This window comes from Phyllostomus hastatus, unplaced genomic scaffold, assembly GCF_019186645.2.
Source record: "Phyllostomus hastatus isolate PE091 unplaced genomic scaffold, TTU_PhHast_1.1 phas_contig_98, whole genome shotgun sequence".
NCBI lineage: Eukaryota > Metazoa > Chordata > Mammalia > Chiroptera > Phyllostomidae > Phyllostomus > Phyllostomus hastatus.
The window spans coordinates 9281358-9292735 of NW_025333999.1; the positions used below are offsets into that span (position 1 = coordinate 9281358).

An 11378-nucleotide genomic window follows, 5' to 3' on the forward strand; every position below is an offset into this window, starting at 1 on the left:
CGGCGGGGGCGCTCTAGGGCCGCAGGTTGGAAGGGTCAGATTCCGGGATCTGCAGGATGCGGCACACGGCGCGGATCGGCCGCACCAGCTTCTGGGCCAAGGCCGTGGGTTGCGCCATGGGACGCGGAGACTCCGTGCTGCGCCGCGGGGAGGGCCGGGCTGGGGCTAGGGAGCGGTGTCCCCGGAGGGAGAGTGGGAGCCGGGCCGGGGGGAACACGCGCCCCGGGTCGGAGACAGTCGAGTGGGGGAAAGGCCGAGGGGCCGGGGGAGGGGGTCGTGCCTGGAAGGAGGCGCCGATCCCGGGACCCAGGAGAGAGGCACCAGCGAGGGCGCAAAGCGTCTCAGCGCTGCTAATGGAGAGAGAGCGCAGCAGGACCTCTGATCGCCATCGCCAGACGCGCAACTGAGAGTGGGGAAGCTGCTCCGCCGGTTTCCTCCTCCAGCACCCTGCGGGAAACAGGAGCCCGTGATTCGGCGGCCCCGCCTGGGCCTGCCCCCTCCCAGGCCCCGGGGGCTTCCGCCAACGCCCCGGCGATGCCACCGGCTGCGCACGGGGAGAATGAGCCCTTTGTTCCCCCCTCCCCCCGCGGCACCCGGGCGCCTGCCGAGAGAGGCTCCCCGGGGGCAGCGTGCCAGCTTCCCAGCCGCCCCACCCTCCCGTGGGCCCGGCCCCGGAGCCTAGCAGGCGGGCAGCACCCCCACTCTAGGTGCCAAGCCCGGGAACTGGAGCAAAGGGCGGGAGGGGCCGGACCAGGCCACGGTGGGGCGGGGTGCCCCCCTGGGGTGCTAGAGCAGGCGGCTGGGAGGGGACAGTGCCAGAGCTGGCAGGGGCAGTCGGGTTCTCACGGGTCAGTGATGGGCGCTCTGACCGACGCCAGCCGGCCCTGTGCCTGCTGGACCACTCGCTCCTGGTCCTCTCCAGCTCTGGCACACGGGCACACCTCGCTGGCCGTGTCCGTCCTGCCCCTTCCTCACCTGTGCGAGCTGCTCTTCACCTTCTGACCCAAGCCCCCTCCTGAGGCCCAACGGTGCGGTTTCCGTGTTCACGGTTCTAGGAGGCCTGGGCTCTGACCTGTCCCTGCTCTAGGGGCCTGGATTTCACCAAGTGTCTGGTGGGACCAGCTGAGCTCCACCACCTGCTCTGGCCTCACATTCTGGGGGTCTGCCCCATGCCTGTTCCTAGTGCTCCGGGCCCAGCCCTGGAGAGGAGCCCATGGGAGTGGCTCCTGGGAGGGAGCAGAGAGGAGGAGAGGAAATGGGAAAGCAGGGCACCCTCCACCCGAGGAAGCATCCCGGCTCCTCCGCGGGGGTGGTTCCAGAGCACAGACACAAACAGACAGATTCAAACACACACAGACAGATTCAGACACACACAGAAACCCACACGCCCAACGGGCGCTTCCCTTCCCCTCAGGCGCCCACCTCCCACCCCGAGACTCCCCTGCCTCCCTGTGGAAGCTATCCTGGCCTGCTGTCACCCAGCCCGTGACTTGACTGAGGCAGCGGCACCCCACCCACCCCATCCCGTGGCAGGGAGGAGTCCTCTGGTGCCCAGCTGGGTCCCGGGTCACAGCGCCATCCCTGGAGAGGGGAGCCAGGAGAGCCCGGAGGGAGGGAGCCTTCCTTCCACAAGACCGGAGGGGAGCTGGGGGTCCTCTCACCAGCTAAGGGAAAGAGCAGGGTCCGGGAGAAGAGGAGGTCTGAAGGGGCCACCCTGGGCAGGACCTGGGTCAGGTTGGAGCGGATCCCCTCTGGCCCGTCACCTCCCCCCAGAGGCCAATTCTGTGGCTGGGCAAGCTGGTAGGGGTTGTTTACTTGACTGAGTTATTAACACTGCCTTCCTCCCCCAGTTGCCCTGAGGGGTGGCCAGACCTGAGTGTGCCAGGGGCAGTGGTTGTGCAGGGTCTGCCACGGACTGCAATCCCAAGACCCAGGCCCCGGCCTCCCACTCCCAAGCTGGCTCCAGGGTGCAGATGGGGGCTGGGGTGTGCCTGTGGTCCCCCGTCTGTGTCCTCTGGCAGCCGGAGATTGTGGGAGAGTCTGGGGGGAGGCTCCTGCGGCTCGGGGCCTAGAAGAGGCTGCGCAGGGCAGGGTGGGAGCCTGGACTGTCCAGGGCCCTAAGGGCCTGTCACTGCCATCCCTACAGGGGATGGGGACTGTCCTAGAGGAGCGGGAATGGGCACCTCCCGCCACCCCACCCCAGTTGTCATGTCTGCTTTGTCAGGTCACAGACTCCGGATTAGGCCAGGACTCTCAGGACAGGGGGTCAGGACTCCAAAAGTGCCCAGGGGGTCAGAGGGATGGGGTGGGGGAAGGAGCCCCTTTCCACCCTCACCCAGCTCCCCATCCTGCTCCACGGCCCAAGCCACAGGCCCACAGAGCCCTGGTAGCCGGCTCTTCTGTGCCTGAGGACGGAGCAGAGCTGAGGAGACATACAAAAGACACAAACACAGAGGGAAAGCCACACAATGCGTGGACACAATGCTGGGCTCGTGGACAAAGGCAAGCTGACCAGCACACCCAGACGCATGTGGGCCCACCCGGCCCCACGGTAACCCCTCACACACTGACACACGCACACACGCATTGAGACACACATTCATGCTGACAAGCACAGCAGCACTCACAAGCCAGCTGCCCTCACACTGTCCCCAGAGCTCCTTACCTGGGCAAGCACAGTGCCCCTCGGGTGGAGCAGCCCCCTGCCAAGGGGAGGGCAGCAGGCGGGGGCGGGGGAAGAAGCCCCGGAGAGTCAGGCCAAGCTGCCACTAATCCGGGCAGGGAGAGGGGGGGCACCCACGTCAGAGCGGGGACTGCCGGGTGGAGGGCATCTGAGGACATCCCCTCCCACACACGCGGCCGTCTGGGCACCTAGCCCTACTTCCCCAGCCCCTCCATCCTTCAGACAGCTGAGGCTGGCCTCCCCCCACCCCCCACCCCCCCTTGTGGCAACGCCTGGGGCGGGGGCATGGGGGAGGGGGAATACCAGGGTGAATTCTCCCAGGACCTGGGGGGAGGGGAGAGGAAGGGAAGTGTGGTGATGCTTTGGGAGCCAGGAGGAAGCTCTGTAACAGATGCCGGCGTCCCCTCTCACCCACCCACCCACATCCCTGACCCAATTCCTCTTCCCAGTCTTTGCCTCCCCGGCACCCCTCCCCCTCTCCCCCAACCTTCCCTTGGGGCAATCTAACCACCTGGTAGAGAGAGCTACCTTAGTCTGCCCCTGCTCAGGACCTTAGCAACTTCAGCTCCGTCCCCCAGGAACTCCTGGGCCTCCTGCCAGACTTCTGTCCCTCCCCAGTTTTGGGGGTCCCAGCCCTTGATGCTTGGCACTGGACAAGGAGACAAGGTGCAAGGGCCTAAGTGCTCCTCTCCCACCCCCCTCAAGGGTGGGGCAGTGCCAACCGGGGCTCCCCAACTCAACTCCTGGGCCACAGTTGTGTGGAAACAAGGGGTTAACCACAAGGCCACCACACAGAGTGGCAGCTGAAAATACAGCAGTGGGGACATGCCTATGGAGGCCACAGTCGGGAGGGGGACCGACACGGGGCGGGGTGGGGATGAAGGTAGAGATGGGTGGAGAGGCAGGGGGACAGAGCAGCCACCCGGAAGGTCCAAGGGATGGTGAAGCACTAGGGAGGCAGGAAGGGGAGAGGCTCCTGAGCCTGGGGGCTTGGGTGGCAATGGAGGAGGCTCTCAGAGGCAGGCAGGGTAGATGAAGAGGCTAGGGAGCAAGGGCAGGACCCTGACCCAGCGGGGCTGGTACCTGCGCCAAGCAGAGTTGTGTGCTTCTGAGGGGGCTGAACTAGGCCGCTGCATCCTCCCACCTGGTGCCCCGCACGGAGCCCCGCACATCTGTGCTTCAGGCCAGTTGGGAGCGCAGCCCAGCCCTAATCCTCCTGCCTGGGGAGGCCGTGGGCAGACTGCTGGGTAACGGAAGGCTGGGGGTCATGGGCAGGCCAGAGCGCAGCCTAGCTAGCCCTCCTCTGGGGGCAAGGCCAAAGAGGGCAAAGGACGGGCCAGGAGCCCCACGCAGAGGGAGGCAGGGCTGGCAGATGTCTAATGACCCTCAGAGAGAACGGAACAGGCTCCGAGGGAAGTCCAGCCCACACGCCACACCCCAGTCCCAGGAGCACTCGTGGACTTGGCCAAAAGTGCCCCGGAACCTGGAATTCTCTTCATCTTTCCCCTCTGGCCCCGAGATGTCTTGGAACCCATGCGACTGCAGCCGCCGTTTGCCAGCCGCGTGTCACAGACACCCGGGCATTCTCAAGGCTCTGGGGATGGGCCTTGCAGAGACGCAGGGTGTAGAGGCAAAAGTGAGGCCGTCTGGACCTCGGGGACCTCACACTCAGTGCCTGCGTTTGCTCCTTTCCCGGCAAACACCCACCTGATGGCTACAAGACGCTCCTAGTCCCACCGTGGGGAGGTCAGCAGAACTTCCCAAGGGAGGCGACACTCAAGCGCAGACGTCGGAGAATAAGTGGAACTTCATGGTGCTTCACTTTGGCTAAACCGCCATTTGTCCTTGGCTGGGATACAGAAGCAGGTACCATGCCAGCCTATTCTCCTCTATGAAGTCACAGTGTTGTGGGGGTGGGGGGAAGTACAATGTGCTCAAGGCAAAAACAGAGGCCAGTACAAGAGCAGAGGTGGTGTGGTCCAGAGGCACACTCAAGACCAAGGGGTGGGGGAGAGCCTACAGAGGGCCTGGGGGAGGCAGTAAGGACTGGGTGGGCCTCAAAGGGCAAACAGTGACAGAATAGTGAGTGGGGTGGGGGAGGGAGAGCACATCGAGGGGACAGCATGGAGCCACGCAACAGTCCAGGTTGACAGAGGTGGGGGACTCAGAGCAATCTGTGTGCAGGGGAGGCCAGCTGGGAAGGAGGGGAGGGGAAGGCAAAGGTGCACCAGCACAGCCCCCAGCGTCCTGTGCCCAGGACAGCGTGAGCAGGCCGAGATTGGGAGCCTCAGGAGCTGGAGGAGGGCTGGCAAGTCAGGGAAGGCTTCTCAGAAAAAGCAGGGCTGGAAGGAAGGTCATGCCAGGCCAGGAAAGAGAGACTGCTGGGAGGGCCAGCGATCCATGCAGCAGGAGCAAAGGCCTGGAGGCTGGCATTTGCTATGCTGAGTTCGGTGTGCTCACCCACGGAAATGGGAGCAAGGGGCCGAGGGCCGGAGTTGAGGGGCCCCAGGGCCACCGGCTGTGGGGCAAGGAGACTTCAACAGCATCACCAGCTCACTCCAAGGCCCCATCCTAGGGACAGAGTCAGGCGAAGGACAGGTCCCATGTGAGCTCCCTCGCCCCCACAACTTTGGGTCCCCCCAGCTCCCCTTCCCTTGGAATTTTTTGCTTCATTTTCCTCTGTTCATCACATGCTCCTCTGTTGTGCTCCCTCAGCTCAGAAGTTGGATCCTGCCCTTCTACCTCTACCAAGGCCACTTCTGGGCAGGCCTGCCTCAGGACACGGGACCCCCACCCATGGGCAGCACAACTATGTGCACAAGTGGCTTCACCTCCCCAAGTCTTCGTTTTTCCATCTGTAAAATCGGTGCAACCTACGACCTCGGGCTTGACAGGAGGATTCAAGGACGTAATCTCTGTCAAGTGTGCAGTACAAGGTCAGGGGCACACCAGTGTTCGATACATCCTAGTCTCCTCCTTGCTTCCCAGGCAAGAAGCATCTCATTTGCTTTAGTTCCACACTGCGTTTTCAGTACGCTGACTGACTCTGGAGCCAGGCAGCCTGGTTTGGAGCCCAGTTCTGCCACTTACTGGCTGTGTGGCCTCAGGCAAATTAACTTGCCCTCTCAGTGCCTGGTTTCTCATTTGTAAAATGGAGATTATAGTAATAGCCCGTACCTACAGGGGTTCCTTTGAGGGTCAAGTTAACACACTGGGGGCTTAGAGCAGCCCCTGCTGGGGTGGTGGGATCCCAGGCGCTAGCCATTACTGGGTTTGCGTCCCCAGTATCTAGCAACGTGCCTGGTGCCTGGTAGATGCTTCATACAGATTTTTTTAAAAATAAATAAATGAAGAGATAAGGCAACACCATGATGCAAGGGAACACCAAGATGTGAGGAGCCATCCCCCACCCCCTGAAGATTAAGCGCCTTCCCAAATAAAACCCAGTTAATCCCACACCAAAAGTTAATCCATGCTCCTCAGGTCACTGCGGGTTACTGCCCAGCCCTGTCCACCTGACACTCTTCCCCACTTCTTCATTTAATCAAAAAAGGAAAAGAAAATCAGGCATAGGGGTGGGAGAAGGGAGCAGTCCTGGGACACTGCAGGGAGACAAGCATCCAGGGGCAGGAGAGGGCAGAGCCTAACTGGCTACCCCAAGATTAGGGTAGGTGGGTGGAGCCAACCCAGGCACAGAGCCTGAGTCGCAGGCCAACACAGGAGACTCTGTGGATGGGGCAGGCTGAGGACCAATGACCATAAGCAGCTCGGAGGGCTGTCCAAGACTAGACCCAAGTTCCTTATCTTCCCTCCAGCCAACCAGCAGCCAGGTCCCTGCAGGGCACTGGCTCTGGCCAGCCTCTCTGAACCCCGCCCTCCTTGACCTGGAAGCTGGGGGCAGCCCAGACCCTGGCACCTGCTGCCCTCTTGCGGCCACTCTGCAGATGTGCAATGCTCCCCACGTTACCTGTGTACAGAAACTCAAGGGTCCCCAAGAACTTTCTGTGACAGCACTTGCCACATCACACTTATTTGTCAATGAGTGTCCCCCCCCTGAAGACTGGGCCTTTCTGGAAGTCTGTCCTTTAGCCCTCAACCTAAGCTGTTTAATAATGTGTGCTGTGAGGACTGGGAATACAAACCAGAAGAAAACAGAATACTTTCATGTATTTATTTATCAAAACTTGCACAAACCTGACCTCATTCACCAACACAAAACACACAACCAGGGCACACACACAAGGCCTTGGAGAAGGCTGTCAAGTAATTTGAAGGACAGGAAGGAATGAACACAACCGAGCGGGCTTTGGTTTCATTCACAGGGGTCTGGGGAGGGCTCTGGTCCCACGCCTGCAAAGGTAGAAGGATGGGAAAGACAATAAATAGAACCCTCGGCCCAGCCGGCTTTGGTACATTTCAGGTCATCTCTGTGCATGGCTCTTAACCAACAGCAGGTGCCAGCAGGGCAGAGCCTGGGCAGCTGGTGCAGGCAGGCCCGACGTGCAGCCAGGGGGCCCCTCCCACAGGTCCCAGAGCCCCCAGGACACGAGGTAAAGCTGGGCAGGCTGTGCAGACCCTAGCTGCCCATGTCTGAGGGCACTGTCTTCTTCCTTGTCCGGACCTTCAGGGAGCGCGAGGTGCCCTGTGGGAGAGAGTGGGCACACCATGAGAGGTCCAGGCTGAAGGGCCACGGCAGCCCCCCTCTCGTGCCTTCTTTGCCACTGACCTCTCGCACTAGTGGTTTCTTCTTGATCATTCGCAGGCTCTGGCTGCGGCTCAGAGGCTTCTCTCGGGGCCTGGGTGGCCCCTGGGGCACTACCTCTGTATCTGACCAGCACTCATCCTCAGTGTCAGTGCCTGGCAGGCCCCCTGCTCTGTACCCTGAGAAGAAGGAGGTAGAGGAGGCAAAGCAGGGCATTCAGTCTGCAGGCCTGGGGCTGAACTCTGGGGGAAGCCACAGCTCACGTGGAAGAAGCCAGCCCTCTCAGGACAGCTCTAGGTCCCTCTGCTCACTCACCAATGGGTGGTCTGTGGCAGGGCATCTGGTCCTCCATGTAGAGGGGATCCTGATAGGTAGGGGCCTGGTTGTCGGGGATGGAGCGCAGGTCCTGCATGGAGAAGCTACGCAGCCTTCCAGCCAGTGCACCCTGACTCTGCAAGGAAGGGGGACGCTGCATCACCTGCTGGAGGGACAGGCTCCTAGCAGAAAGAGGCCTTAGCCAGGGCAGCCGCCCAGGGAAGTCAAGCGCTGTAGACCTGCAGGTATTCACTGGGCAAAGGTTTCAGAACTGAGAGCGACTCAGCAACCTTCTAGCTCTGGGTCTTTGTGGTAACAACAGGAAACTAAAGCCCAGAGAACGGGAGCAGCTGTTCACAGCCAGTGTCAGAGCCCGAGAAGTGTGAACTTCCAGCTCCACATTCCTGCCAGCACCCCACCTGTCACCTCTTACCCCTGTTCCCTGGTATGGACAGCTGTTATCTGCCACTGCACTGACAGAGAGAGCTGGACTTGCCCAAAAGGCACTGGGGTTGGGGTCTGATGGAGGTCTGGGTCCTAGGGTACCTTGGTGGCAGCCTGCACAGCAGCTGTGGCGGCGATGTTGAGGCCCCGCTTCCCAAAGCTGAGCATCGTTTCATAGCTGCGCTCCTTGGCCTGCACAATGTAGGTGTCAATCTCCTATGGAGCAGGGCACAGAGAGTTCAGGGGACAGTCTGAGTCGCTCCTCCTCTGCAGACCAATAGAAGTCACTGGGTACCACGCCTCCCAGCCCACCCACAGTGGGCTTCCAACCACACCAAGAACAGTGCCCCCTTGCCCCCCAAGTCACACACTTCAATGAACAGCCATGTTCCACGCCCCGCCCCCATTCGCAAACCAACTTCTAGCTGACTTTTCACATATTCAAAAGGCCATTCACATGTGCTTATCCCAGGAGAGGAAGAAGAACAGGCTGTTGAGATCCCACAGACCAGGGTTAGAACCCAGGTGTCCCCCCCCATGCCTTAAGCTCCAGGGCCCTTTCCCTCACACCCACCCCTGTGCTTCTCTCCCCACATCCCCTTAGGTACCTTCTCATGGAGAGACAAGGACGGGTGGACGAACTTGCGGTAAAGCAAGCTGGCCCCTTTGGTGTGGGGTGAGAGCAGCCATAGCACAAAGGCCATCTTGATCTCGTAGTAGAAAGGGAACCTGTCAGAGCATAGGGGGACAAGGTCAGCCAGAGAGCCAGTGTGAGGGTGGGGCATCCCCTCCCATGGCCCACAGAGCCCTTGGACCCATACCAGGAAATGAAGATGTCTGTGAAGGTCTCCACTGCCAGAAAGAGTGCAAAGACGATCCAGTACATCATCCACCGGACCTGGGGTGGGGGTCGTGCAGAGAGGTCAGAGGCTGAGCCTGCCAAGCAACTCCCCTGTCCTTGGTTGACCCAGCCCCAAGATGCCAGAGAGCCTGTCCTGCTGCATTCCCCTGGCACCTGGATGGCCCTAGAGAGCTGCCTCTGAGAAACTGCCACTCATTCCTGCACCCAGCCCCAGCAGGCTTCACCCCCCAAGTTCCTACTGAGGCATCTCAATAGCTTGCCCTCCATCCACACTCACCGCACTCAGGATCTGCCAGCCAATGATGCCCTTGGAGGAGGGGGAGGCCAGTTCAGACCCTCCCCACCTCCCCAAGTCCTACCATACCCTACCATACCTCCCACCCCACCCTAGCCAAATGTCACACTCACATATTCACGAATGTTCTTGGTCTTCACAGCCTTGTAGGAAGCATAAGCTGGGTACAGCATCCCAAACACCAGCCTGGAAGCGCAGGCAGAAAAGCAGAGGGGGAGTGTCAGGAGCACCATGCCCTACCCCACATAGGTGGCTACCTCCCCCACGGGTTTGAGGTGACAGTGCCTACCCTGTTCTTCCCGCTTGGCTTGCACAACCTGCATCTGAGTCAGTGCCCTGGAGGCCACCTCCCCACCCTGCTGTTTACAAACATCCCCAGCCTGTCCAGGCCCGTCCAGTGGCCCATGGGTACAAGAGCACACACAGCCACTGAACAAGGTGGATGGGCGGGAGGCAGCCCTCTGAGCTGATGAGAGCACCAGGCTGCCCCCTCCCATGGACATGCAGTCAGGCCCAGGGCCACCAGATCTGGCACTGCCAGGCTGCAGACAGGGATCTGCAAGCCAGGTACTGAAGTATATTGAAAGGTGATGAGTAGGACACAGTAGGGAGGTGAGGCCAGGGTGGTGAGTCATGTGACTACTCAGATGAGAAGCAGGCACCTGGATTCTCTGCCCACACCATGCCATAACACCTTGTGTTTGCCAAGGGGCTTAGAGCCAGCCTGTGGTCCTCCACCCCACGCACCTGTTTGCAGTGTGTGTGAGTCCTAGAGGGGTCGCTATCAGTCAAGGAGGTTTTGGGGGCTGGGGCGATAAGCCTGAGGCGCTCGATGCCTCGTGCAGTCCCACAGATCCGTTAACTATTGCGGAGAGTGTTGGAAGGAGGAGGCGGGGGAGGGGCTGGTGTGACAGAGCCCAGAAAGTCCCCTTTCCCATCAGATGTCCCTAGGCTCTACCCCAGGGGCGACGGGCTGGCACCCGGGGAGAAGAGGGGAGGGTGAGAGCTGTCATACTCACACCACCAGGCTACAGATCATCCTGGACACCATCCTGCAGCCTCAGGGGCGAAGGGTGACCCCCAAGAAGACGCCCAGAAACACGCTCACGCGGGGCTGGAACGGGGGTAATCAGCGGAGGTACGGGAACCAGACGGGCGCTCGTCCTGCCCCGTGGCGGAGTGGGAGCCCGCCCCCCCTGACTCCGCAGAGCAATGAGACCACCTGACCCGGGCGAGGAGGCGGGGGCACTGAGGCCCCGACTCAGCGGGTGCCGGAAGGCGCACTCTTCCGCCACGCCGCGCTGCCCGGGCAGTTAGAGCTCCGACCTGTGCTTCCTGCCGCGAAGAACCAGGAGTTCGGCCCTCGCTGCGGCGCTGCTGCGGGTACCAGGCGGCTGGGGGCGGGGGCGGGTCGTGGCCTTCGCTCCTGCGACTCTCCAGGTTCCAAGGCGCCAGGCCTCGGGGCGGAGTTTGCAACTCACTTGAAAGTTGCACGGAACTTGGATTTGCCCAACCCCAGGGCTCCGCCGCGTGACGCAGGCGCAGTGCGGCCCGAAGGGGGCGGGGCGAGATCCGGGCGCGAGTGTCCCTCACCTTAAGGGGCGGGGCGTCTGGGACTCGCGGGTGGGGCCGGATGGTAAGGAAGCTGGCCTAATAGGAAAGATGAGGGGGTGGGAAGCGGCAACAAACAGAATGGGGTGAGGAGGAGGAGAAGGTGGAGGAAGCGAAGATTTGGACTCCAGAGTTTCCGGGGCTCTTCACGGGCCTCCCCCTTTGCCTCGTTTCCTGTCTGTAAAATGGGAGCGGGCAGGAGATGGTGGAGGTCCCCTTTGAGGGTCAGGCACAAACTGGCAGGAGGCTTGGCTGAGCACCAGCAAATCCGGGTCTTACTGCACTGGGTCAAGAGCTCAGGATGGCCTCAAAGATGCCAAGCCGACTGGGGGAAAACCGGGAGGAAATGAGGAGAGGGAGCCTGAGGGAGTCTTCACCCCATCTGTTGACTTCTGTCTGGGTACGTTGTCAGAGATCGCAGAGCTGGGCAGGCTGACCGTGAGGATTTGAGAAACTCTGGGCAGAA

General features: G+C 61.3%; 2 protein-coding genes across 5 annotated transcripts; both read right to left on the reverse strand.

Annotated features, from left to right (window-relative positions):
- Positions 1–9: 9 nt before the first annotated feature.
- Positions 10–2790, reverse strand: HRURF (HR upstream open reading frame). Of its 4 annotated transcripts, none has more exons than XM_045853214.1 (2): positions 2666–2790; positions 10–447 (listed from the first exon to the last, which is right to left on the reverse strand). In XM_045853214.1, exon 2 carries the CDS (start codon positions 116–118, stop codon positions 14–16), a length of 105 nt encoding a protein of 34 aa, XP_045709170.1. In that variant the 5' UTR covers positions 119–447; positions 2666–2790; the 3' UTR covers positions 10–13. The 4 variants fall into 4 exon arrangements, with proteins under 4 accessions (XP_045709170.1, XP_045709171.1, XP_045709173.1 ...); XM_045853215.1 differs by lacking the exon at positions 2666–2790 and adding an exon at positions 1662–1745; XM_045853217.1 differs by lacking the exon at positions 2666–2790 and adding an exon at positions 1519–1647.
- A 4322-nt stretch (positions 2791–7112) lies between these two features.
- Positions 7113–10764, reverse strand: REEP4 (receptor accessory protein 4). The gene is made up of 8 exons (XM_045853645.1): positions 10321–10764; positions 9415–9487; positions 8966–9042; positions 8753–8873; positions 8247–8360; positions 7701–7836; positions 7410–7564; positions 7113–7325 (listed from the first exon to the last, which is right to left on the reverse strand). Exons 1-8 carry the CDS (start codon positions 10350–10352, stop codon positions 7260–7262), a joined length of 774 nt encoding a protein of 257 aa, XP_045709601.1. The 5' UTR covers positions 10353–10764; the 3' UTR covers positions 7113–7259.
- Between the last annotated feature and the right edge of the window lie 614 nt (positions 10765–11378).